General features: G+C 57.8%; 1 protein-coding gene and 1 long non-coding RNA gene across 2 annotated transcripts in view; both read left to right on the forward strand.

Annotated features, from left to right (window-relative positions):
* The first annotated feature begins 486 nt into the window (after window positions 1–486).
* Window positions 487–2,692, forward strand: LOC143160393 (uncharacterized). Its single transcript, XR_012995369.1, has 3 exons — window positions 487–551; window positions 1,704–1,763; window positions 2,348–2,692. It is a non-coding gene; the product is annotated as an uncharacterized LOC143160393 (long non-coding RNA).
* A 5,036-nt stretch (window positions 2,693–7,728) lies between these two features.
* Window positions 7,729–22,102, forward strand: part of TRIM8 (tripartite motif containing 8) — a 30,528-nt gene continuing 16,154 nt past the window's right edge. The window contains exons 1-2 of the mRNA XM_076338921.1: window positions 7,729–8,878; window positions 9,167–9,823. Coding sequence (XP_076195036.1) covers window positions 9,254–9,823 — 570 coding nt within the window. The 5' untranslated portion in view covers window positions 7,729–8,878; window positions 9,167–9,253. The remainder of the gene's footprint in view (window positions 8,879–9,166; window positions 9,824–22,102) is intronic.

Genomic DNA, 22,102 nt, shown 5'->3' on the forward strand with positions numbered 1-22,102 from the left:
ATGCATCCCACTTGCTTCGAACCATTTTCGGCCGAAGGGGGATGCCCACGTTGCCCCTCGGCCAGCTCCTGCCACGCAGATGTGCTTTCTGAGCCGCACGGATTAATACAGATAAATAGTGTGATCCTTCCCGGTCTGCCATTAGCGAGCAGCTCAAGAGTTAATAAACTTCGAACAGATGTGACCAACATGTCAAGACATGAGAAGTACGTGGTATGGATGTTTATAAGTACATCAACAGAAGGCATTCATAAAAGGTTATAAACCGTGGTAATAAGCAACTCATCAACTTGTTTGGACTCTAACACTTGATTAACCATTTATTAAAAGGTGCAGTAATCATTTATAAGCCATAAGTGGGACTGAATGTAAAGTACGACTCTTTTTATGTTAATAGATGCCTCAAGAATTTCCTCTTCCTCTGTGCCATGTTTTGGGTGGTTAAAGGCTAACCCTGGCTGCCGGGCGCCCTGGCCTCTCCTTCGCAGCGTGCATGGGCTGGATTCACACTGGGAGTCTCCGTGGAGGTGGTGTGGGTGCCCCCACCCCAGGTTTGGCAGTGCCCTGGGATTTTGCTTATGGGGAGCCCTGGGTTTATTTTGGCCGGGCTCTGGGTGACCTCCGCCAGCGCCCGAGCATCCCTCTGGAGACCCCGGGAGGGACTTGCCCGGTGGGTTTGGGGCCGCCCTGGCGGCAGGGAGGGACAGGCAGAGAGGCGTTTGCTGCCCAGCAGTTCCCTTAGAGAAGGCTGCCTACGTAGAGCCCAGCGGCAGTGCAGGGCAGCGGGCAGCGCGGGAAGCCTGGCAGCTCCCCAGGGAGAGGAGAGCTGCCGGTGGCTGCGCGGGCAGGAAGAGCTCAGGCACTTCTCCCAGGCTTTCCTGGCACAGCCCAGCACCGGACCTGCTGCCTACGGGTCCCCATCGGACCCCAAGGAAGGGCTGCACGCGGACAGCGAGCACCACATGCTGAGCTGAGCAGCGTGGATTAGGGGCCAGGGATTTCAGAGGGGTTAAAACTGCCTACCCTGAGGCCCTGAGGCCCTGGGGTGCTTGGGGGAAGGAGCAGAGCACAGGGGGAGCTGGGAACCCGCTCCCTGCATCCCCCTGCATCCCCCTGCATCCCCCTGCATCCCCCTGCACCGGAGTCAATCCAAGCCCCATGCCGATGCACCGGGATGGGACGGAAATGCTTCCGACACAAAGGCAGCTTCATCCTTCTGTCAACAGGACCCTCCTTTTTGTTTGCCATCACACTCCTACCCCAGACAGACTGTGTTTTCCTTCCTGGTGTCTTAAGGAGACCTAAACCCATAATTGCTCCCATTACACAACCAGGAGTGACAGTTTATTAGCAATGCTTCCTGACCTAATCTACACCGATATCCTCATACTCTTCCCTTCGCTGTGGGCAAACAGACCTTTAGGCTTTTGGAAAGGAAGGAGAGGCCCAGCAGCGGAGGGTGCAGGGGCTGCAGCTCCAGGGCGAGCCCCTGCCCTCACCCTGCCTCAGTTTCCCCCAGCTGCACCGAGCCGGGGCTCAGCGGCGCTGCTGGACTTTGGGGCTGCAGGTTTGGGGGTCGCACGGGGCACAGTGGCAGCGGCTGCTCTGCCCTTCAAAGGAAAGCTCTGTGGCTGCCTGGTGGGGGGCTTTTTAGCATGAGTGTGGCGCTGGGTCATTTGGCTGCAGCCGGCTTTTAATTGCAGGGAGCATGCAGAAAAGGAAGAGGAAGGCTGAGAAATTGCTCCGGAGTGAAGATTGCAAAGGTTACACCTCGGCCCGGGCAGGGACCGCAGGGGCCTTCTGGTGGGAGGGTGGCTGAACCAAACTGCAGGTGGGAAGGGAGGTGGTGGGATCATACCCTGCTCCCATCCTCAGCCTCCCACAATCGGATCCAGGGCCGGCAGCTTTGTGTCTCCAAGCTCATCGCTGGGCTGGCAGCGCCGAGGAGCTCCGTCTTTCCCCAAGCGAGATGCCCAGCTACAGTGCGGGAGGCTGTGCCAGAGCTTGATGCAGCAGGGAAAGCGCCAGTACAGAGGGAGAAACGGTGCCACTGGTAGCCACAGGTTTAGGGTAGAGGGATGCTGCTTTCTCCAAGGTGGGAAAAGCCCCAAAAAGTGATTTTTCTACCTGCAGCACAGCCTGGGCTTAGGGCAGCGCCAGCCAGGCTGGGGACATGGGGAGGGATTTGCTGCCGGCATCACCTTCCCCTGCCCCGGACCTGCGGTGGGAGACAGGGGACCCCTGCGCAGACCCACCACGCTGGGGTCTGCCAGCGGTTGCTAGCATCCCTTCCTGACCCCGTTAAGATGAATGAATTACTTTTAACCCCAGCCAGTACATTTTTCAGGGCACAGTGGTGAGGCTGCCCCAGAGCCCTGCTGAGGAATAAGAAACGCCGGGCGAACCCCAGGACTGGCAGCTCCCTCGGATGCTCACACCATCCATCCCCTGTTAAAGGCTTCCCGCTGGCAGCCCACCTTCGGCAGCACCTCTCCGACTGGCAGCAGAGGGTAAAATTAGACTGGGCTGCATTTTTTTTTCCCCTCGGCCGCCCAGCAAACTTTTACAGCTCTTCTGCCGGGTCACGTCCCATCTCGGGGGAAGCAGCTGCCCCAGCGGGGGGAAGAGTGGAGGAGCCCGTCTGGCCACCAGTCTCCCTCGTGCTCAAAAAAAAGAAAAAAAGAAAATTGTGCTGGGTTTTTTGTTTGGTTGGTGTTTTTTTTTATATATATATATATATGGAGGTTTTGTGGCTTTGACGCAGTTTCCTGAAAATCCTGCCTCATCCTGCCAGGGGCTGAGCGAATGCACATCCCAGCCCTCGGCGGTGGGGGAGAGAAGGAGGAGAAGCCGGGGAGGGAGAGAAGAAAGCCTTTGCCAAACTGGCCTGACCAGAATGTGACACAAGAGCAGGAAATGAGTCACTCCGGCAGGGCAGCTGCTCCCAGGCATTTGCATAGAAAGAAACCCCACCAGGCAGGGAACCGCACCGGCCCTCGTCCCAGCTCCCCACGCTCCAGCCCCACAGCTGTCGGACCCGCTGCCGCGTTTGCCAGCACCCATTGGCACCCCGAGGCCGGCCAGGGCAGCGAGCCCTGGAGCATCACCCCTGTCCCACAGCTGGCTGTGCAACCCCAGATTTGGCCAAATCCACCCTGGATTGGGTGGATTCCAGACTGGGTCGTTCCACCCTGGATTTTCCCCAGGCCAAAGTGGAGCTCCCCTCTGTCACCCTCCCATGCAGTCCCCCTTGGCCAGCCCTCAGTATTTGCTTTGCCCCATGCTTTAGGCTAGGGGAGGAATGGAGAAAGCCCAGCATTTTTGCCCCAAGTGAGCCCCTGTTGCGCATCCATTGCACAAAGGCAAAGCTCTCCTGAGTGCCATACAAGGGCATCACCATCCCCGCGTCCAGCACACCGTCCCAGCCCTGCTCCCAGCTGCTGGTGTCGGACGTGGGTGTCGCTGGATCCCAACGCTTGGGTGCTTGGGGCAGGGAACCTGCTTTGTGTGCTGCGGGGACCAGGCTGCACACCCGGCTCCTGGTCCCTTTCACAGAGGACGGGAGGTTTCCCCTGCAGGTGCACCACGCACGCACACGTGCATCTTCCCCCAGCAGGTACTGGGCTGCAAGGATGCCGCAGCAGGCAGGTGACAGTGTGGGATGGACAAGTGTGACACTGCAGCGGGGACATGCACGGCATGGCTGGGCACAAGCGGTGCATGTCAGCAGCATGCCCTGGGCTGGGACAGGGGGTGACCGGCCGTGGGGACCTCTGTGTTGTGCCTCCTCCAAGGGGTTGTTTCCCTCCTCCTCCATCCCAGCTGGGAACAGGGGACAGCCACAAGCAGATGGATTTAGTGCTGCAAACCAGGGTATTGCCACCCTGCAAGGTCCTTAAATCCTTAAACCCAGTCTTAAAACTTCAGCAAAAGCCTTCAACGTGTTAATCACACAGAGCAGGGCGGGGGGGAAATTTCTCCATTGCACTAAGCCACCTCACCGGGCTGACACAGAAGGGGGCTATAAGGGTGGTGATGGCTTCTCCCTGGCTGGTTAACTGATTTATAAATGACCCAAGAAGCACATCGCTTTGTATTACTTTCAGAGGGCTCAAGGCTTCTGGGGAAGGCACGGGGCTTGGTGCTGGAGCCGCCAGGAGCATCCTGGGGACGGGGTGGTGGTGGGGAGGGAAGCTGTCACTTTAACAGCCAACCACTCTGTAAATCTGTGCGAACACCCTCCCTCTCCCATCAGCTCAGTAGGGTCCACAGCCCTAAATAGCAAACAGAGTTTCTGTACGTCTGTGGGCTGGTTAAACATCGCTTGAGTCTGCCTGGGAAAGCAGAGGCAGGTCTTCAACGCAAGCTGACAGGCATGGCCCCGCTCGTCCCCTGCCCGCAGTGACGAAGGCGCCTGGGCTCTGTGGACCAGCCAGTGCATCCCTGCTTCCCAGAGACGAGGTCCATCTGTACCAGGCAATGCCACTTCGATGCCAGACCCCGGTAACAAGTGGCTGAGCATCCTGGCTCTGCAGGGCATGGGGCAATGCTCTGCCGGCCCTTCGTGGGTGGGTACCCGCAGCCCAAAGCCATTACTGCTAAGTGGGGCCTCAGCAGAGATGCTGATACTTTACCAGGGAGGCTGGTGTGGGTGGTGGGCAGGACAGGGCTGCCAAAGCAAGACTGATGGCAAAGGGGAACGATGGCCCAGCGGTGGCTGGGGAAACCGAGGCTTGGCAAGGTTGAGGGATGTGCATCAGGACTCAGCTAAAAACCGCCTCTGTGGCCCCTTGGTGTGGGCTGGGGCACCCCTATGGGGCCAGATCCTGGTGGAGGGGAGCCCAAAGCACAGGCAGGCTTTCTGCAGCTGCCGCCCGCTGGTGTCCATCAGTCACCCGGCACTGGCAGGAGGGTGTTTGGGAGCTGTGTGGGCAGGGGGGGTTCCCTGCCTACAGCCCCCCCAGGCAGGTCCTGCTGGCTGCGGAAGGGTTGCGGTGCCCAGCCTGGCTTTGGGGGCTCCCCTTGCCAAGGGGGTTTCTCCAGGCTGGGCAGGGAGATGGCATCATCCAGACATGGGTGCGACGACAGCAGGGCCAGTGCCAGCCCTGGGGCAGCAGGATTCCCAGCCGAGAGCAGGACGCACCTTTCAGCTTGGCTCAGCCCCGTCCCATCTGCCTTCCACTTTTAAAACCTGCTTAATACCAGCCGGCTTCCCGAGCTCACCCGCAGCGGAGGGCACGGGGGGGCCCCCAGCAGCCCCTGCAGGAGAGCCGTGCCCTGCGCAGGGTGGGGATGGCGGCTGTCACAGGGGGCTGCCCGGTACTGCCTGTGTTTAAAAAGAAGTGAGAGTCAAGAATAGTTTTGCGCTGACTTTTCAAGGAGAGGTTTGCCTCCACGCAGGCTCGGCCAGCTGACAGCGGCTCTGACGCATCCCGCGCCTCCCTGCCCAGCTCCCACCGGTCCAGGCCGCCGGATGGCTTGTAAAACCCCGGAGGAGATGTACAGCCCGCGGGCTTCGAGGCCTGGCAGAGGAATTACACGGCAAACCACTCCCTTTGCAGGAATCGGCGCTCGAGCCCCAGGAGCTGTGGGCTGGGTGTGCGGGGATGGAGGGCACAGTCGGCGGGGTGATACAGGGTGAGCCCCTCTCCTGGGGTGGCCTGGCTGTGAGCTTTCCCAGGCAGGGACCGGCCGGCCAAGCCCAGAAATAGGTTTTATCATGGCAAAGAGGCTGTGGGAGCCTCACCCAGAAATAAGAGGCAAGCGAGGCATCCCGAGCCAGCCCGGGCACTGCACACTGGCTGCAGCCCCATCAGCATTGTGGGGTGTGCTGGGGCATGACGCTGTTATTTGGTATTGTTTGCCCTGGGGCAGCACTTTGGGACTGGGGTGTGCTGGGCATAATGCAGACGGCTGGTAGAGGTGTTCCCCGATGTCCCATCAATGCATGAAGTGAGAGGGGAAAGGTGGAGGCAGAGAAAAGGGATGGGGGAATCCGAAATCCAAACCAACCTGAAGATAGCTGGTACCCATCACTCTGTCTCCTTATTGGGGTGTCTCTTGGCAGGACCCACCTGTGCACAGGGGGTTCCCACAAAGGAAAGCGTGGAAGGACCTGGTTCACCCCCACCTCAGGTGTGCTCTAGGAAGCTCATCCCTCTAGCAGGCAGCCGGCTGCCCCCGGTGCCCATGGCACTGGGGCTATAGGGTGCTATAGTAGACGCTGCTGGGTGGTGTCTCTGGATGGTTTGGTCCATGGCTTTGAGGCTGCAGTCAGGGAATTCCTGCTAAACCCCTCACGGAGGCAAATTGCCATCAGCGAGCGTCACCCAGGGGCAAGGTTGGGGCCAGATCCTGAAGCCACCATCTGAGCCTTTGCCCCCTTGTCACTCCACCATAAACCTGACTGTGCACCCTGAGCTTTTTTTGGTCTAAGTACTCCATTTTGAAGCCATTTGTGACCCCCTCGACAGTGGGAAATGGATTTACACCAGCAACGTGCTTTATTCCCAGCAGCCAAGCACATTTGGCAGGGGGTGGATATACAGTGTCCTGCAAAACAGCTGCGGAAACATTTGGTGGGAGAGCTGTTAACAGAGACACCTCTGTGCCCCGGACACTGGTGGGAGGTGCTGGGGCTGCTGGTTTTGGAAAGACCCAGCGAGACAAACGCTGTTGCTCTGCATGGGGAGGAAACGCACCTGAAATGGTCCTGTGCAAAGTAAGAGCCCACCCAGGGGGGAGCCTAGAGGGCGTAGGAGGCTCCAGAGGGCACTTCTGGTACCCGGGGCCAGCTGTGGCCCAGATGTGAGCTAGTTCCAGGGCAATCGGCTCCTTTTCATGGACTGGCACCCTGAGCAACCCTGGCTCCTGGACGCATAGGGATGCTGGTGGCCAGGCAGGGTGGCCCTACCGCTGATGCAGCGGCCAGCAGGGGACATCCCAGCAGGGGACAAGCCCGGGCTCCTCGGAGGCTGGGCTACAGCCGCAAGGACAGCCATCGCGCCGGCCGAGGGCTGAGCAGCGCCGAGCACCGCTGTGGGCCCCACCGCCAGCCGTGTCCGCTTTAAGGCGGCTCCGTCTCTTGGCGGGGCGGGGCGGGGGCGGTCCCTCGTGACGCGCAGTGGGCGGGGCCGCGGGCGGGGCGGGGCCGGTGCCGCCGCAGCGCATCGCAGCGCCGCGCAGCTCCGAGGCGGCAGCGGCAGCGCCCGGCGGGACCCACCGGCTCCGGCGCCTCCGCTCCGCTCCGCTCCCCCCACCCCGACCGGCTCCCGAGCGGGGCGGCCCCTCGGCGCGCCGGGGCGGGGCGCGCCCGCCCCCCCTCCCCCCGGTCGATATATCCCCCGCGGCCGCCGCCCCCATGGCCGCCCCGGCCGCCCCCCGCCGCCGCCCCGGCCCCCCGCGCCGGGGCTGAGCCCGGCCGCCTCCGAGGCGCCGCCCCCCCCTTCCCCCCCTCCCCGAGGAGATCCGCTGCGGGGATCCGCGCGCCCCCCCCCCCCCCCCCCCCCCCCTCGTCCCCCCGGGCCGCGGCCGCCTCCCCGGGGGCGGCGGGAGGAAGGCCGGGGCGTGGGGCTCCGGCGGGCGGGCGGCGCCCAGGGCGAGCCCAAGATGGCTGGAGGCGGCGGCGGCGGGGGCAGGCGCGGGGCGCTCTGCTGAGCGGCCCCGCCGGGACGGGACGGCTCAGGCTCAGGCTCAGGCTCAGGCTCAGGCTCAGGCTCAGGCTCAGGCTCAGGCTCGCCCCGCGGCCCCGCAGCCGCAGCCCCTCCGCAGAGCCCCGCCGCGCGGGCGGGGGAGGCAGCGGGAGCGGTTTTGTTCCGGTGACTTAATTTAATTTTTTTTTTTAAATACCTTTTTTTTTTTTTCCTTTTTTTTAATTCTATTTTTAATGCGCCTCTGGTCTCCGTTCTCCAGCAGGGCAGCTCAAAATGGCTGAGAGCTGACTCGGCTCTCCCGGAACCGCACGCTTCGGCCGGCTCCTCCCGGCTGCCCGCCGCCGCCGCCTCGCCCCTTCCCGGCGGGGCCGGACCGGGGAAGCCGCGCCGGGGGAAGGCGCTCCGCGGGCGGCTCGGACACCCGTCCCTCTGCCCCGGGACCCCCGGCTCCATCGCATTGTTGCCGTCGGGGGGCTGCGTCCCCCCGGCCGGCCATGAGACCGGGCTAGGTCGGACCACCCCCACCACCCCCCCCCCGGACGCCTCTTTTCCCCCAGCCCCGTTGGGAAGTGAGAGCAGGCTGATTTGGGGGCCGCGGGGTTTAGATTCCCCCTTCGCAAAGCCCGTCCTCTCTCCCATCCCTCTCCGGGAGCGTTGGAGGAGGCTGGGAGGGCTGCGCTGGGCTGGGGTTTGCTCTGAATGACCGAGCTCTCCCATTCAAGACCTCGCAATCTCGAAGCAGGCAAGAGGGTTTTTTTCTTTTTTTTTTTTTCTGTCTTGTCTGTCTTTTTTTTTTTTTTTTTTCCCCTCTTCCTTTTTTTCTTTGCTGCTCCGCCGGGTTAGAAGCAAATCTCGGGGGCCGCGGAGAGAATTCGTTTTTTCGCCATCGTCATCGTTGCTATTATTATTTTTTTTTTTTTTTAACCTTCCTCCTTTTCCCATTTTGGATCTTAACCCTTTGATCTGTTTCCTTTAAAAGACTCTGATTCCCAACTCCCATCAGGGGGAGAGGGAGGAGAAATACAGGGGAGAAAAAAAAAAACCCTGAGCGAGTCGTGCTCTCAGCTGTTAGCCAGGTTGGTGGGGGACAAAAGTCCCTTTAAAATATTGAATGTCAGTTGCAAACCTAAGAAAAGAAAAATCCGATCCGGAGCGCTAAATTTAGGAGCTTTATATGGAACTTGGACTCTGCTGCTGGATTTTGTATGGATTTTTTTCAACCTTTGGTAAGTTTCGATTCACCTTTGGGGTAAAAAGAAACAAATGGCTTTTAGGGGTGGTTAAGACTTCAGGCTGTAAATCCTACAATGTCATGTTGGGGTTTTTTAACCGTTTGTGTTGCTTTTTTAACGAAGTGACAGGGACGTTGCGTTTTCTTGCTGGAGATTGCTAGCGTGCTGCTCTGTGGTTTATTTTATCCCCGATTTTAAAATCTGCTGCGGTTTATTATATATCGCGCGTGCTGCAGGGAGGGGGGGAGCCCAGCTGTTCACCCCCAGGCTTCCCCGTTGCAGGGAGGACAGACCCCAGCGTCCGCCCCTAGACTGCACTGAGCGACTGAAGCGGGTGGGGGGAAACGTCGCCAGAGGCTGCCGGCAGAGATGGCTGAGAATTGGAAGAACTGCTTCGAAGAGGAGCTCATCTGCCCCATTTGCCTGCACGTCTTTGTGGAGCCGGTCCAGCTGCCCTGCAAGCACAACTTCTGCCGGGGCTGCATCGGGGAGGCGTGGGCCAAGGAGTCGGGCTTGGTGCGGTGCCCGGAGTGCAACCAGGCCTACAACCAGAAGCCCAACCTGGAGAAGAACCTGAAGCTCACCAACATCGTGGAGAAGTTCAACTCCCTCAACCTGGAGAAACCCCCCTCCATCTTGCACTGCGTCTTTTGCCGCCGGGGCCCGCCACTGCCGGCCCAGAAGATCTGTTTGAGGTGCGAGGCCCCGTGTTGCCAGTCCCATGTCCAGACCCACCTGCAGCAACCCTCCACGGCCCGGGGCCATCTCCTGGTGGAGGCGGACGATGTGCGGGCCTGGAGCTGCCCCCAGCACAACGCCTACCGCCTGTACCACTGCGAGGCCGAGCAGGTGGCCGTCTGCCAGTTCTGCTGCTACTACAGCGGGGCCCACCAGGGACACTCGGTCTGCGACGTGGAGATCCGCCGCAATGAGATCAGGGTAAGTCGGACCTTCGTGGAGACGTGGGTTTGTCCAGCCCAGGGGGGCTGCTGCTCTCCCTGGCCACCCTCTTCCCTGCCATGATTGTTCCCCAAAGGGCTGTGTTTGTGTAGGGCCTACACAAAATCCACCCCGGTTCTGTTCCTCCTCCACCCTGTCCCCCTGTGGCGGACATGTTAGGTGGCTGCTCCAGCTGAGCAGTGACGGAGTCAGTGGGTGCCGGGGGGGGGGTACCCGGGGAAAGGGGGTCCATGCCAGGAGGCCTTTAGAGCCGTCCAGCCGTAGGACCTGCGGCCACTTGGGTCTGGGCTGTGTGGGGAAGGGTCGAGGTCCTGGGCTGGGGGGGTTTGGAGGGGTCGTCTCCCTGGTTCCTGCTGGGGTATGCAGCCGTTTGGGGGAAGGCAGAGCAGCCGCCTGTGTCTGAGGTTGAGTTGCCCCAAAATCAGGCTCCCCAGGGGGACAAAACGGCTGCAGACATAGACCCTGTCCATTGTAAGGCCTGTGAATGTCAAACTGCCGGCTCTTCCCATTGCCTCCCTCTGGGGCCGGCGGCCGCCATCCCCTTCCCCCTGGCACTGGGAGAGCTTCGTGTCAGAGACCCATGGCTTCTCACTGGCGGGCATTCGCGCTTGGGGTTTGGCCAAGTAATGGGTATTTTGTTCGTGGGCTCAGGGCTGCCCCCCCTCCCTAAAGCAGCATAGGGCGTAGCGCTGGATTCGAGGGAAAGCGAGTCTGTATTTTGCTCGTGGCCAGACCATCTGGCGGGAGCTTTCACCCCTGGCTTCCCACCCTGAAGTTCGTGGTGGGCATTTAACAGCCCTGCGGGCAGCCCTGCCGTGACCCCACCACCACCTTACCCCCCTCCCAGGGCTGCCCCTCTGCTCCTCCTCCGACCTTTCAAAAGAGGCCCGGCGCTTGTCCGCCGAATAAATATTTAACAATGAATTGAATGGTGATTACTGTAAAATGGGGATGATTTCCTGTGTATTTTAATGTTGCCAAAATGAGTCACCATTTAGCAATTAAAAAAAAAAAAAAAGTCATAAATAAAAATTGCAGTATAATTACTTTCCAATTGGATGGCCAGGCCTGGGAGGGGGGGGGGGGGCGGCTCTGTGCAGCGAGGAGCCAGCCTGAGCTCACAGGAAGGTTATTTTCCTCTCCAGGCTTTTTGGGGGAAAACCAGAGACCTCCGTGGAGGTGCCAGCAGCTCCGCCACACGCGCTGGAAAGGGAAAGACCCAGCCAGGCTTTTGGAGAAGCGCTTTTCTGCTTCTATTTATAGGGAGTCATTTTGGTCTCCCTCTGCCAGGGTGGGGAGCCATCCTGGGAGGGCTGCACGGGGCTGGGACAGGGCTCGCATGTGCATTTCCTGGGAGCCTTAGCCAGGGACCAAAACTATTTTTCCAGGTCCTTTTCCAGGACACTTTGATCTCATCTATTCCCGCTCTTGCTGCGTGGTTTTTTTTTTGTTGTTGCTGCCGTTGTTATGGCTGGATGTTAGCTGCTCCTTGCGGATGCACGCTGCTAATGACCTGGCAGAAAGCTGCCACCGGCTAGGCTGGATTTTGGCCCTGGCTTGAAATTTTAGGATTTGTGGCCAGCCACCGAATGTGTCGGGTGGCTGTATTGTAGAGCTGCAGACTTATTTTATGACCTTGGCCAAATCCCTTGGTACCTCCATTGCCGCGTTATCTTAATTTCCTTTCTCCGCGATGATAAGCTTGTCTCTTCCCGCTGGGCACGTGGCTCGGTTGGGTGCTCGGAGGCTGGGGCAATGGAGGACAGCCCAAAGCTGGGGGATGGTGTGCCCGAAGGATCCCCCCTGCAGTTGAAGCAGTTCCTCTGTGAACCAGCTGGAGCAGGGAAGAGCACCCGGGAAAAATGCCCGGCAGGTTGCCGGCCCTTGCTGCGTGGCCTTGGGCAGGTCTCTGGCTGAAAGCTGCCCCTTGCCAGCCAGCAAGGAAGGTGGCCTCCTCGGCTCCCGAATTAGGGTGCATGCGCTCAGCCGGTGACGGCTTCCCGCCTGCGGGAGCCGGGCCCCGGATTCCTGGCTGCTTGCTCACCCTGCGGCGGTGAGCCGCTGTTGGAGCATCCCGGGGAAGGAGGGCTGGGGCTGGGGGGCGGATGAGTAATGCCGGGCTTGGGAGGTCTGGGGGAGGCCCTGTCGTGAGAGGTTTGTTCCACGCGTGGCTCGCGTTCGGGAAGCCATTAATTGAGAAATGAGTCAAAGTTTGGAGGCTTGGAGCCCTGTCCTTGGTGCGGGGGACTTGGAGTGTGGGGGTGTGCGATGTTGACCCAGTGTGGCGGGGGTGGCCTCCATAGTCTGGAGGAGGGATGGGAGCCTGCAAACACGCTCTCCATAAACTCACCTTTTTTAGCATTTATTACTCTGGCTTTGCTGCCAGCCCACCTTGGAGGGCATCTTACCCCTGGTTACAGTCCGATTTGAAGGGGAAAAGGGGCTCAAAACTCCTTGGGGACAGCATCAGCGCTTTCTCAGCTGGCAACTGGGGCAAGGGAGCTTGTGCTGGGCGAAAGAGGCCAGAGGTGGGTGTCTGTGGAGGGCTTGGTTGAAGCGGAGGCACACGCTTGATGGGTTTGGAGGAAGGGGACAGCTTGGTGTTAGGTGCTGCTCAATCCTGCAGAGCCCTGGCTCGGATGGTTGAACTCCATGGTGCAACCGTAATACAAACAGTAAATAAAATATGTGGTTAATCTTTCTTTCGTGGGCGTATAAAGCGCTTACCTCCCCTTCCCCCCGTGAGATGTTTTCTCCTTTGTTTCCTGTTTTTGTAGCGCTTAAAGAAGGAGGGGGGGGGGAAGCCAACAACCCACCCTCTTTTTTTTGCTTCTTGTTGTTTCGTTTGTGTCAAGGTCTCAAAATGAAATGTTTTTTCTTCCATCTTTGCCTTTGCTGCCCCAGCCACGTGCCTCCTGCCTGCATGGGGGAACCTGCCATTCCCCTGGCACAGGGGAACCTGCTTCCAAGGTTGAAAAAGAAAGTTGCTCCAGTGTGAGGTTGATGCATTGCTTATTTATTATTTTTTTCCATCCAAAAAGGGGAAAAATACATTGCTGGGATTGGAGCACAGATCAGAAGGCAGCAGCCAAAGGAGGGGACTCACTTGCAGGGTATTACTGTGTTTGCCCCATCTTTGTGTGAGGCACAGTTGATTGAGGCCAGGTACGTCAGAGCTTGCTTGGGGATGTCCCAGCTGCCTGTCCTCAGCTGGAGGTGCCATCAGCGGGAAGGGACTTGGGTAGAGGCTCTGCTCCTGCTTCCGTTTTGTTTCAGGGGATGGAGGTAGATTTCCCTCTGACCTGGCTTGCAGCGCATTTTTGGGAAATCGGGAGAAAATCCCTCCACATTCTGAAGATCTCCAGTGATTTTGAACACTAAGAGGGAGGAGGGGTGTTGTGGTGCTGAGACCTGTGGGAAAACATTGGGGATCCTTCTGTGGGCATGTAGGAGCAGCGCCCATTTGGCAGATCCAGGGTGACAGACAGGGACTGGGCTGCTGGGCCCATCTGCTCCTTGGTGGGTTTGGGCTTGCTTTCTTGGCAGCCCCCCAGGTAAGCCCAGCTCAGGTGCTTTTTAAAGTATGGGAGAGAGGAGAGGTGAGCACTTGGTAGGAGCACAGGAAGAGATGAATCCTAAGTACCAGAAACTCTGGTCCTTTGCCAGTGTTGGCCACCAGCCCCAGTGCAGAGATGGCCCGTGCGCTTTTCCTACCTGCCCCAGCTGATTGCTTCTGCGATTCAAAAGCTCTAGGTCTTTAGAGGGAAAATACCACCAGTTTTTCTTTGCTAGACGACCCTGACACCAGAGATACCTTCCTGTTTGAAACAAGTCCCAGGTTGCATCCCCATGCTGCTGTCTGTGCCAGGGACGTTTTGCTGGGACCTAGGGAGCCCCAGTGCTCGGGAGGCTGGGGTCGGCTCCACTGCCAGGCTCCTGGCCTGAGCTGCTGTAGGTTGTTTTACTCTGAAACAGGTTTGGTAACTTATGATGGGCTGGATTTTTACACGCTTACTTATTTTCCAGATGACTTGTTTATGAGGAGCGCGGCATGCAGCTCACTGGAGGCATTGTGAGCGCAAGTGCCCAAGTGCTCGAGCGTTAATTTAGCTCTCGTGACTGTAGATGGTGTGGGCTGGTGCCTGGCAGGCGTTCCCCATGGCACTCTTTGAACATACCTGGTCAACAGACAACTTTGGCAGTAGGTCCTATGAAGCTGGAGATGTGCAGATTCTCCCTGTGCCCTCCATCTGAGCTTCCACCAGCACCCCAGAGCTGAACTGCCAGCCCAAGCCAGGGATTAGGTCAGCCTAACCCAGGTCTCTCCCTCCCCTGGCTTTGCCCATGCTCTGGTTCCTGCCCAGGGGCCTTGGGAGTCCAGCGCCAGGCTCCTAAATGTGACTGATCATTTTGCCCTGGGATGCTGTCAGTTGGTCAAGCTGCCATGATGAGTAATGACTTCTTGGGCCTTGGGCAGTCACAGAAATCCCAGCACCCACCTAGCCTTGCTTTCTAGCTCTATGCCGTTCACCACCATCGATCTGTCAGGCTTTGCTGCACTGTGTTGTCAGGGGCAGCAGGGGATTTCAGTTCAACCGATAGCAGCTTGTGCTGCCCTGGAGAGGTCTCGGGGGGGCTGAGCTGCCCTGCTGCAAACCCATCTGGGTTTGCTGGCCAAGTGACAGTGGGTATCTTGGCTGTCTCAGATCTTTGGCTGAACTGGGACAGTCTCCTGCCTTCCCAGGGTTTGGATTAAGGGCTTTTCCCTGCTGCTTTCCTGCTAAGCTTGAGCATTTTCCTCGCCCTTAGCCCATCAGGTTGCCAGCAGTTGTTTGCTCTAGACCTGCAGCCGCAAGTCTTCTGTGTAGAGTCAATCTGAGAAGTGACAGCAGAGATGGAGGACACGGGGAGGCAGCCTGGTGGGTTTGGGTGGGAGGGAGGGAGGAGGCTTGCATGGAAGGGACAACTTTGGTAAAGAAGAGGAGTAGGACAGGGGCTGCAGCAGAGAATGCTGTCTTCCCATGGGGGACAATGCTATGTGGACGGGTGCTGGTGAAGAGTGAGGTGGAAGGAGGAGAGAGAAAGAGAGGTTCATCTGAGGACCTTGAGCTGCTTTGCCAGGAACAGCGACAAATTGTAGTCCAGGCTTACTCCTGCAGTCTATAGGGGTTGGATGTTCTTTGCAGGTAGGGATGTCTAGGCACAGCCTTGCCCACCCGTGCCAGACAGCCCTGGCCAGAGAGCTTTCTGCCTTGAAGCCCTACCACAGTGGTGGTTTTGAATGAGCCCCTGAGACGGGGGGTGTCCTGGTCTGGTCTCTGAACCAGGAGGCAGAAGCCCAGCTTTGGCTGGTGATGAGGGCATAATAAACTTAGCCCAGACCCTCGTTTAGTCTAAATCCAACCCGTGATATTTATGTAAGTGTCATGTGGCTGCTGGCATGGAGGTGTGCAGCATGCCGCTCTTCTCAAGCCCGTGAGCATGGCAGAGAGGGAGAAGTAGGAAAGACATGGGCTGCAGTGTGAGACCCTGGACTTTTTTCCACCTCTCAGCCTCGTGCCTTGCACGTGGGAGCCCAGGTGAGCCCTTCAAGGAACGCGCGAGTCCCAGGACTGTCCTTCCCTTCTCCTCCCCTCGCTCCAGCAAAGCACTGTCCTCGAGCTCTCCCGCGTGCTCAGCCAAGCCTGGTCCTGCCGGAGGGCGGTCCACAGCTTCTCTGCTGCTCTGGTCTTTGCCTCTGGAGCCAAGGATTTGCCTCTGCTGCCGTCTGAGCAGGGGGAGCAGAAGGGGGGGGGCTGGCGAAGCGGGTGGGAGGAGAAGGCAGATTTCCATGTCTCACAAAGGGCACAAGCGATCAGATTCGTGCAACTGCCCAAGAATAAAGAGGCTCTTACAGTGCTGGCTGCCCTGACCTCTCTCCTCTCTGCTCCAGAGGACAGCATGTGACCACACAGGGATTTCTTAGCTGTGCTTCGGAGGGAGGCAGTGGGTTTTCTATCCCCAGATCTGTCTGCAGCTTGCCTTGCTGCACGTTGGCCTATTTTTTGCTCGTTACCTATCTGTTTACTGGAAATCTTGGTACACAGTGGTATTTTCTTCTTTTCTTCTGTTTAATTTCATGTAACTGTTTTGGTGGGTTTTTTTCAATCTGATGCTGAAATGGGGCTGAGAGCAGCGGTGCTTCCACAGCAGGGACAAAAGTAACCAGGAAACACAGGGCAAGAGAGGAGGGATCGACACCGAAACAATGAAATAGCCAAGCAAGGAAAGACTGAATGCTCAATAGCACAAGCCTTTGCAGAAATGCCTGGCTAGTGCAGCATTTTATAATCAGCTTCTGTGCTGGGCTGGCCTGCAACAGTAGTGTGATGGGGGAGGAATGCTTTGAATTAGCTGGATGCCAGAATTAATTCTGTCAGAATTCAAATGTACATGTATGTACAGATTTATAAATAAACACTTGGAGCCGGATTCTGCTTTGCCACGCAGGCTCCGGGGCAGAATCTGGTCTGGCCTGGCTTTTTTTCTTTAAAAAAAATGAAATGCTATGGATCTGGGCTAGGTTCTGGTGACTTTGTCAACTTTCTGCGTTTATCAGCAGCCCGTGGGCTGAAGAGATGCTGGTTTGGTTGGAGTAAGGGGGATGGCTCAGAGGAGTCGGAGCTGCTGAGCTTGCTTGCAGTGGTAGCCAATTTTCTGCAATAAACCTCCATTTGCTGGTAGAGAAGATGAGGCAGATGCTGGGGGACCACTGGAGAGGTGTGGAATGTGCAGGACCGGGGATGTCCTGCCCTTCTCTTTGCTCCATGGAAGAAGGACTGATAGAGGTAGCCACCCCTCCTTTACCCAGGAGAGCTACAGCCAGTGCACTTGGGAATGGGAGGAAGAGATGCCTGGTCCCAAATACGGAGGGAGGGAAGGTTATTTACAGGCGTGAGACTCTGGATGCACGCACGAGTTTTTACATATGTCCCCCAGATGAACTTGTGGAAGATGTTCCCAGTCCCAAATCCTTTCTGATAAGGACAGCTTTGGCCTGTTCTCACCAGGGGATTGCGGTTGTCCCTCTTCTGTCTTGTGATTCGCCTGTGATGGTAACATGAGCAAAGTTCCCGGCTCAGAGCAGTGCCCTGCCACTCTGCAGCAGTGCCATCTGCGTAACATGCACTCGAAGTCATCCGTTTGCCGAGACGATGTACCAGAACTGTAAAAAAAAAAAAAAAAATTTAAACATGAATCAATTTAATGTCTCTGTTTCTTCTCTTCCCCCTACCTGTCCTTTCTCAATTCCTTGGTGTGTGGATATTCTGGGGGGGCCATCTCCTGAGCGAGCTGGGAAGAGCTGAGCTGTGGATGGCTCCAGATGAGGCACTTGGCAGGGAGTGACGTTCCGGATGGCTGTGTCTCTCTGAAATATGAGTAAACGTTGTCAGACCAGCCGACTGTATGATCTGGGGCTCGGGGAGGGCTGATCTGCCCTTTCCTCCTTCCACCCATCCCTCCCTGTGCGGGATCCCCCATTTGCTCGGCATCACCTGGTTCTCCTCTCCCTGCCTGAGTGACCTGGAAGCTTCATCCTAGAGCTGGAGCTTTGGAGAAAGGGAAGGAAAATCCCCCATATCCTAATGGAGGCAGTGTTTTCCTTCGCTGTACAACAGCTTAATATAAACCCTCATTTGAGCCAGTTATTGTGTGGCTTTAAAACCCTGTCCCCAGGAAACTAGTCTCCCACCCCCTTCCCTCCCAGTTGATCCTGGTCGGTGGAGCCGAGCTCCGGGGTTTGGTGCTCGACCACACGCAGACACAGATCAATCGCACTGGGGGGCAGGTTGATATTTTTGTGGCAATGGTTTTTATTGCTGGTTGCGGTTGTTGTTGGAAAGTCGGGGGGGTTGGTGTGCGCTGTAACGGGCTTGTACGTGTGGCAAGGGGAGAGAGGGTAATGCAATTGCATCCTTCTGCTCATTATCCTCTTGCTAGCGGGGGGGCTGCATCCCTCTCCCCATCCAAATCCACACAGAGCTGCTGGCTCTGCGGTGGGAGCTGGTTTTCCCTGCAGGTGAACTCCTCTGCGCTCAGACAAAGGGCTGGGGGTGCCGGTGCCTCCCTTTGTTCTCCTCCTGTCCTGGTGCACCCGCCTCTGACGGCAAAAAGCCCCTTGAAGCATGCCTCTCAAATGGATGGAGTGGAATAAATGTGCTGTGAGGTCTCTGTCCCCCTTGCAGACCCTTTGGGGATGGGGGGGGTCCGCGCTCCCCCTTCCCTCGGGTACTGTGCTAGCCCCTTAGTGATGGGGGTGGCCGGATCCAGGAGGGAATTACTGCAGCTCTCCTGCTGCAGCTGCACTGTTGTGGCTGGGTGGCTGAGGCCCATGAGCCCTGTTTGGGTCAGAGGTGGTTTGGTTGTAGGGGATGGGGACAGGATCTGCCCCCTATAAGGGCGTGGGAGCACATTTTGGGGTTATTTTCCTGCCTCTGCCTGCTGGCATCCTGCACGGCAGGGCATCCAGACAGGGGACTGGAAATAACACCTTGTGTGTTGTGCGAAGACCACCCCTTGCCAAACGCATCTCCTGAGGGTGTGAGCCCAGCAGGTAAAACCACGGCCTGTCCTCCGGCCAAGGATTTTGTAGCATTTTACTTACAACAGAGGAGAAAAAGGTCAGTTTAATCTCTGCAACAACCTAAAAACTGGGTAGCGAAGTCAGGGTGTTAGGCTAAAGTAGAGATGAGCGGAGGTGCGGGATGTGCTAGGGAGTCGGGAAGTCCGTGGCAGCATGGGGAAGCAATCCTGGAGACTTTGCTGGTTGTGGTACCTTGCCAAACAGTCCCGGCGAGCTGCCCCCACCCAGGCACTTCCTCCCCTGGTCCTCCCCAAGGCTGGCTACTGCTATCATCTATGAACACACATGGTACTAATCTCCATTTATCAAAGTGCTTTTGCAGCAATCTGATAAACAATACCAAGGCGATGAGCAAAAGCTAAACCTTCCTCTACGTGTTAAAACTGCCCACTGGAGCCTTCCTCAGGAAATGTTCCTCCTTCCCAAAATGCAAGGCCCGGCTTTGCAGGGGGGAGAGAGAGACAGAGACAGGGACAGAGACAGGAGGCATCCGAAAAGATAACCTTCATGCACACACTGCACCCAGTAATTGTAGACACAGACATTTGAGGAAAACCTTGTGCTTCCCAAAAGGTGGAGGCTGGGAATGTCTGTCAGCCTGGGTGGAAGATGGAGGAAACCAGGGGAGTGGGAACCTGTGGGGGAGCAATCCCAGGTGTGTCCTGTCCATGGGGTAGTGATCCCAGGTGTCCTGAATCTGGGCCCTGCCGGCTGCTTTGCATCCATGGAGCCCATCTCTTATTCTGCCTGGCGGAGGGAGCAGGCATTAACGTTTTGAAGGTCAAGCAGAAATCACGAGCTGGTCCTGAGGCGTGGCTGTGCTAGCCAGCAGGTAAGGAGAAGCCACTGCAGAACCAAGCTAGCAGCCAGGTTTCTTTGTGGGTGCAAGCTCACCAGGGGATGAGGAGCTGCTGTTGTTCGTCCTTCTGCTCTAGAAAATGGCAGTGCGGTCACAGCTAGAAATGGCTTCTCTGGTTGTACCCTGCACACTGGCGCTGCCCCCTCATCCCTGTGCGGCTCTTGGCACATCCTGTAACTTTTGTGCTTCCACCGCATCCTCTTTAAAAGAGGATAATGAAACTGAAAGGGGGAAGCAGCAGGCACTGGAGGCACCTTGGACTGCCAGGCTTGATAAAGCACTGCTGGTCTGCCGGGGACCTGAGGAGCTGGATTTTTGAGTCAGGAGATGAAATGCCAAGTGGGGAGAGGGCGTCTAGCAAAAGCCACCTCATTTGGGGATGGAAACTGAGCCTCGAATACGGCTCGCACGAATCGGCAGGACCGGAGTCGAGCAGAGCAGTTCCCCCGGCTCCCCAGGAGGATAGAGCCGGCCGGGGTCTGAGCTGTCAGGCTCCGATCACCGAGTCAAACCTGGAAGATAAATGATACTTCAGGGGCCTGAGATCAATAATGTCAAAGGCTGGCCCGTAATTGGGCGAGATTAAAAACCAATGACAGTCCTCCTCCTAGGAGCAGAAGTCAGCACGTTGAGGGAGAGCAGCGGGATTTGCTCCTTTATGGTTATTCCCTGGCGGTGCCCACATCCAAAACCCACTTTCCCGGGCTGCCCCCTGCAACATCAGCGATTCCTTCCCCCCTCAATCGACACTGATCAGATCCCGCAGGTCCCCTACGACCAATCCCTCTTCACTGGTCCCCGTGCAGCTGGTCCAGAGTGCTCCTGCCCTTGGGAGAGTGGCTGAGGTGAAGGCAAAGGCAATGCAGCCCGCCAGCCACTTTCGCTGCTGGGGGATGAACTGGGGCCACGGGAGGCAGAGGAGGGGAGGAGAGGCTGAGGCAGGAGGTCACGTCTATGCTGTGGGTACCGTGATGTGCTACGTGTTGTAAAGATGCTCAGCTTTGGGGAGCGCACTGGGGAGAGGAGTTTGGGAAATGAGGGCTGCAGATGACTCTTGACTTTGTCCTGAATATGTTGTTTTTACCTGTATTTATCAATTAACGGGTGCCACAAGTGTTTAGCCACCCATGGGCAGGAGACCAGGTGGGGTGTGTGGTTGTGCACATTTTGGGGGCACTGGCATTCGAGCTTGTCACAGAGGTGGCTTTTCTCCTGGGTGGGCGCTGGGCAGGAGGCTGTGCCCCCTGCGCTCGGCTGGAGTGTGCTTCCCCTGGTCCGCAGCAGCCACAGGCCAGCCGAGGTGGAGAAGATCGAATTGATATATTTGCAAGAGCAAATTAAAATAAACTTGAGTGCCTTTTTTCTGTGCATCCTTAAAGGGGTGCACGCTCCATCGCACCTCCACAGGGCAGGGCCACGCTGGGGCTCCTGTGAAGGGCACTGGGAAATAGGATGTTGCCTCTATTTCCCAAGCGCAAGGGCAATTAAAGGAGAAGGGGCAGTGCCACCTCCTGCCGCTGCCCCTTGTGCACACACAGGGAGCTGGAGATGCTGCTTGCCTTTGCCCCGGGCTCCTCTTCCCCTTCCTCCCTGCTCCTCCACCCCTTCCCCGCCAGGAAGCCTGGCCTTTGTGTGAAGTGATGCCTCCTGACATCAGCTGGGTGCCGCGATTTCCTCCGCAGTGGGGAGGGTGAGCGGGCAAGGAGAGGGGTGCCATGCTCCCCAAGGGGTGACATACGGTCCTGGCCTTGCTGGAGCATGGGGTGGCGGCACTCAGGGGGAAGCTGCATGCCTGGCCAGGATGCTGTGGGAGGGTGGTTGCCCCCAGCCCTGCCAGTGTGGTGGTTCAGCAGAGCTTTGCCTGCTTGTGCTGCTCTGCCTGAAAGTACCGTGCCGGTGCATTGCTTCTTGCTGCCTGTGACTCTGATTGCTTTGGTGGCATCTTTATTTGACCGCTCCAGGGATGCAGTATTGGGGTCTATATAGCTGAAGCTTGGGCAGTGCCGGCTGCGGGGTCTTGCTCGAGAGTCAGTGGCCCAGCGCCACGCAGCAGAAGCGGAGGGGCTCACAGCAAGGCAGGAGCAGAGCTGACGTCTCCTGCGGCCCAGGGCTGCACCTGAGCTCTGGGAGCATCTTGCTGTCCATGCAGACACGTCGCTTCAGCAAGGGCAGGGCACAGCTTGGCTGCGAGGGGATTTGCAGGGTGCGGGCTCTTGGCTGCTCCTTGGAAAGGGGCTAATGCAACACATGGGAATTGGCCAAGTGCCTGCCAACAAGAAGCCGCGGCTGGCGCCTTGCCAGGAGTTGGGGGCCTCGCATCTCTTTAATTTGAGACGTGTTTACTGGCGGATGGCGTTTTGCAGCTGGCTGGCTGGAAACTACAGGTCCCAGCATGCTCCCTCGCATGTCGCCCGGCTGCTGAGCTCCGGCGGGAGCGTGGTACCACGGGGTCACAGTCTTGGTGCCCGCCACTGTGGGGGTTTTGCTGCCGCAGAGAAGGGCTCTGGTTCAGCGTTGCTGGGCAGAGCCAGGCTGTGAGACACAGGGCTGGTCTCTGCCTCCTGCTTTCTTATCCTCCCGCCACCCACTTGCTCGATGCAAGACCAGGTTAGCCTTTTCATGTCACCAGGCTGGGGAAGGGATCTGGTCCTATTCTTACTCATTTGCAACGTAAATATTTTGGTCCCAAGTACGTTGCTGGGAGCTGGGTGTCATGTTGAGGAGCGTGATTCATTCATGCTGTTGCTGCTCGGAGCACAATGAGGCAGCCTTGGGA

This window comes from Aptenodytes patagonicus, chromosome 5 (genome assembly GCF_965638725.1).
Source record: "Aptenodytes patagonicus chromosome 5, bAptPat1.pri.cur, whole genome shotgun sequence".
NCBI classification, from domain to species: Eukaryota; Metazoa; Chordata; class Aves; order Sphenisciformes; family Spheniscidae; genus Aptenodytes; species Aptenodytes patagonicus.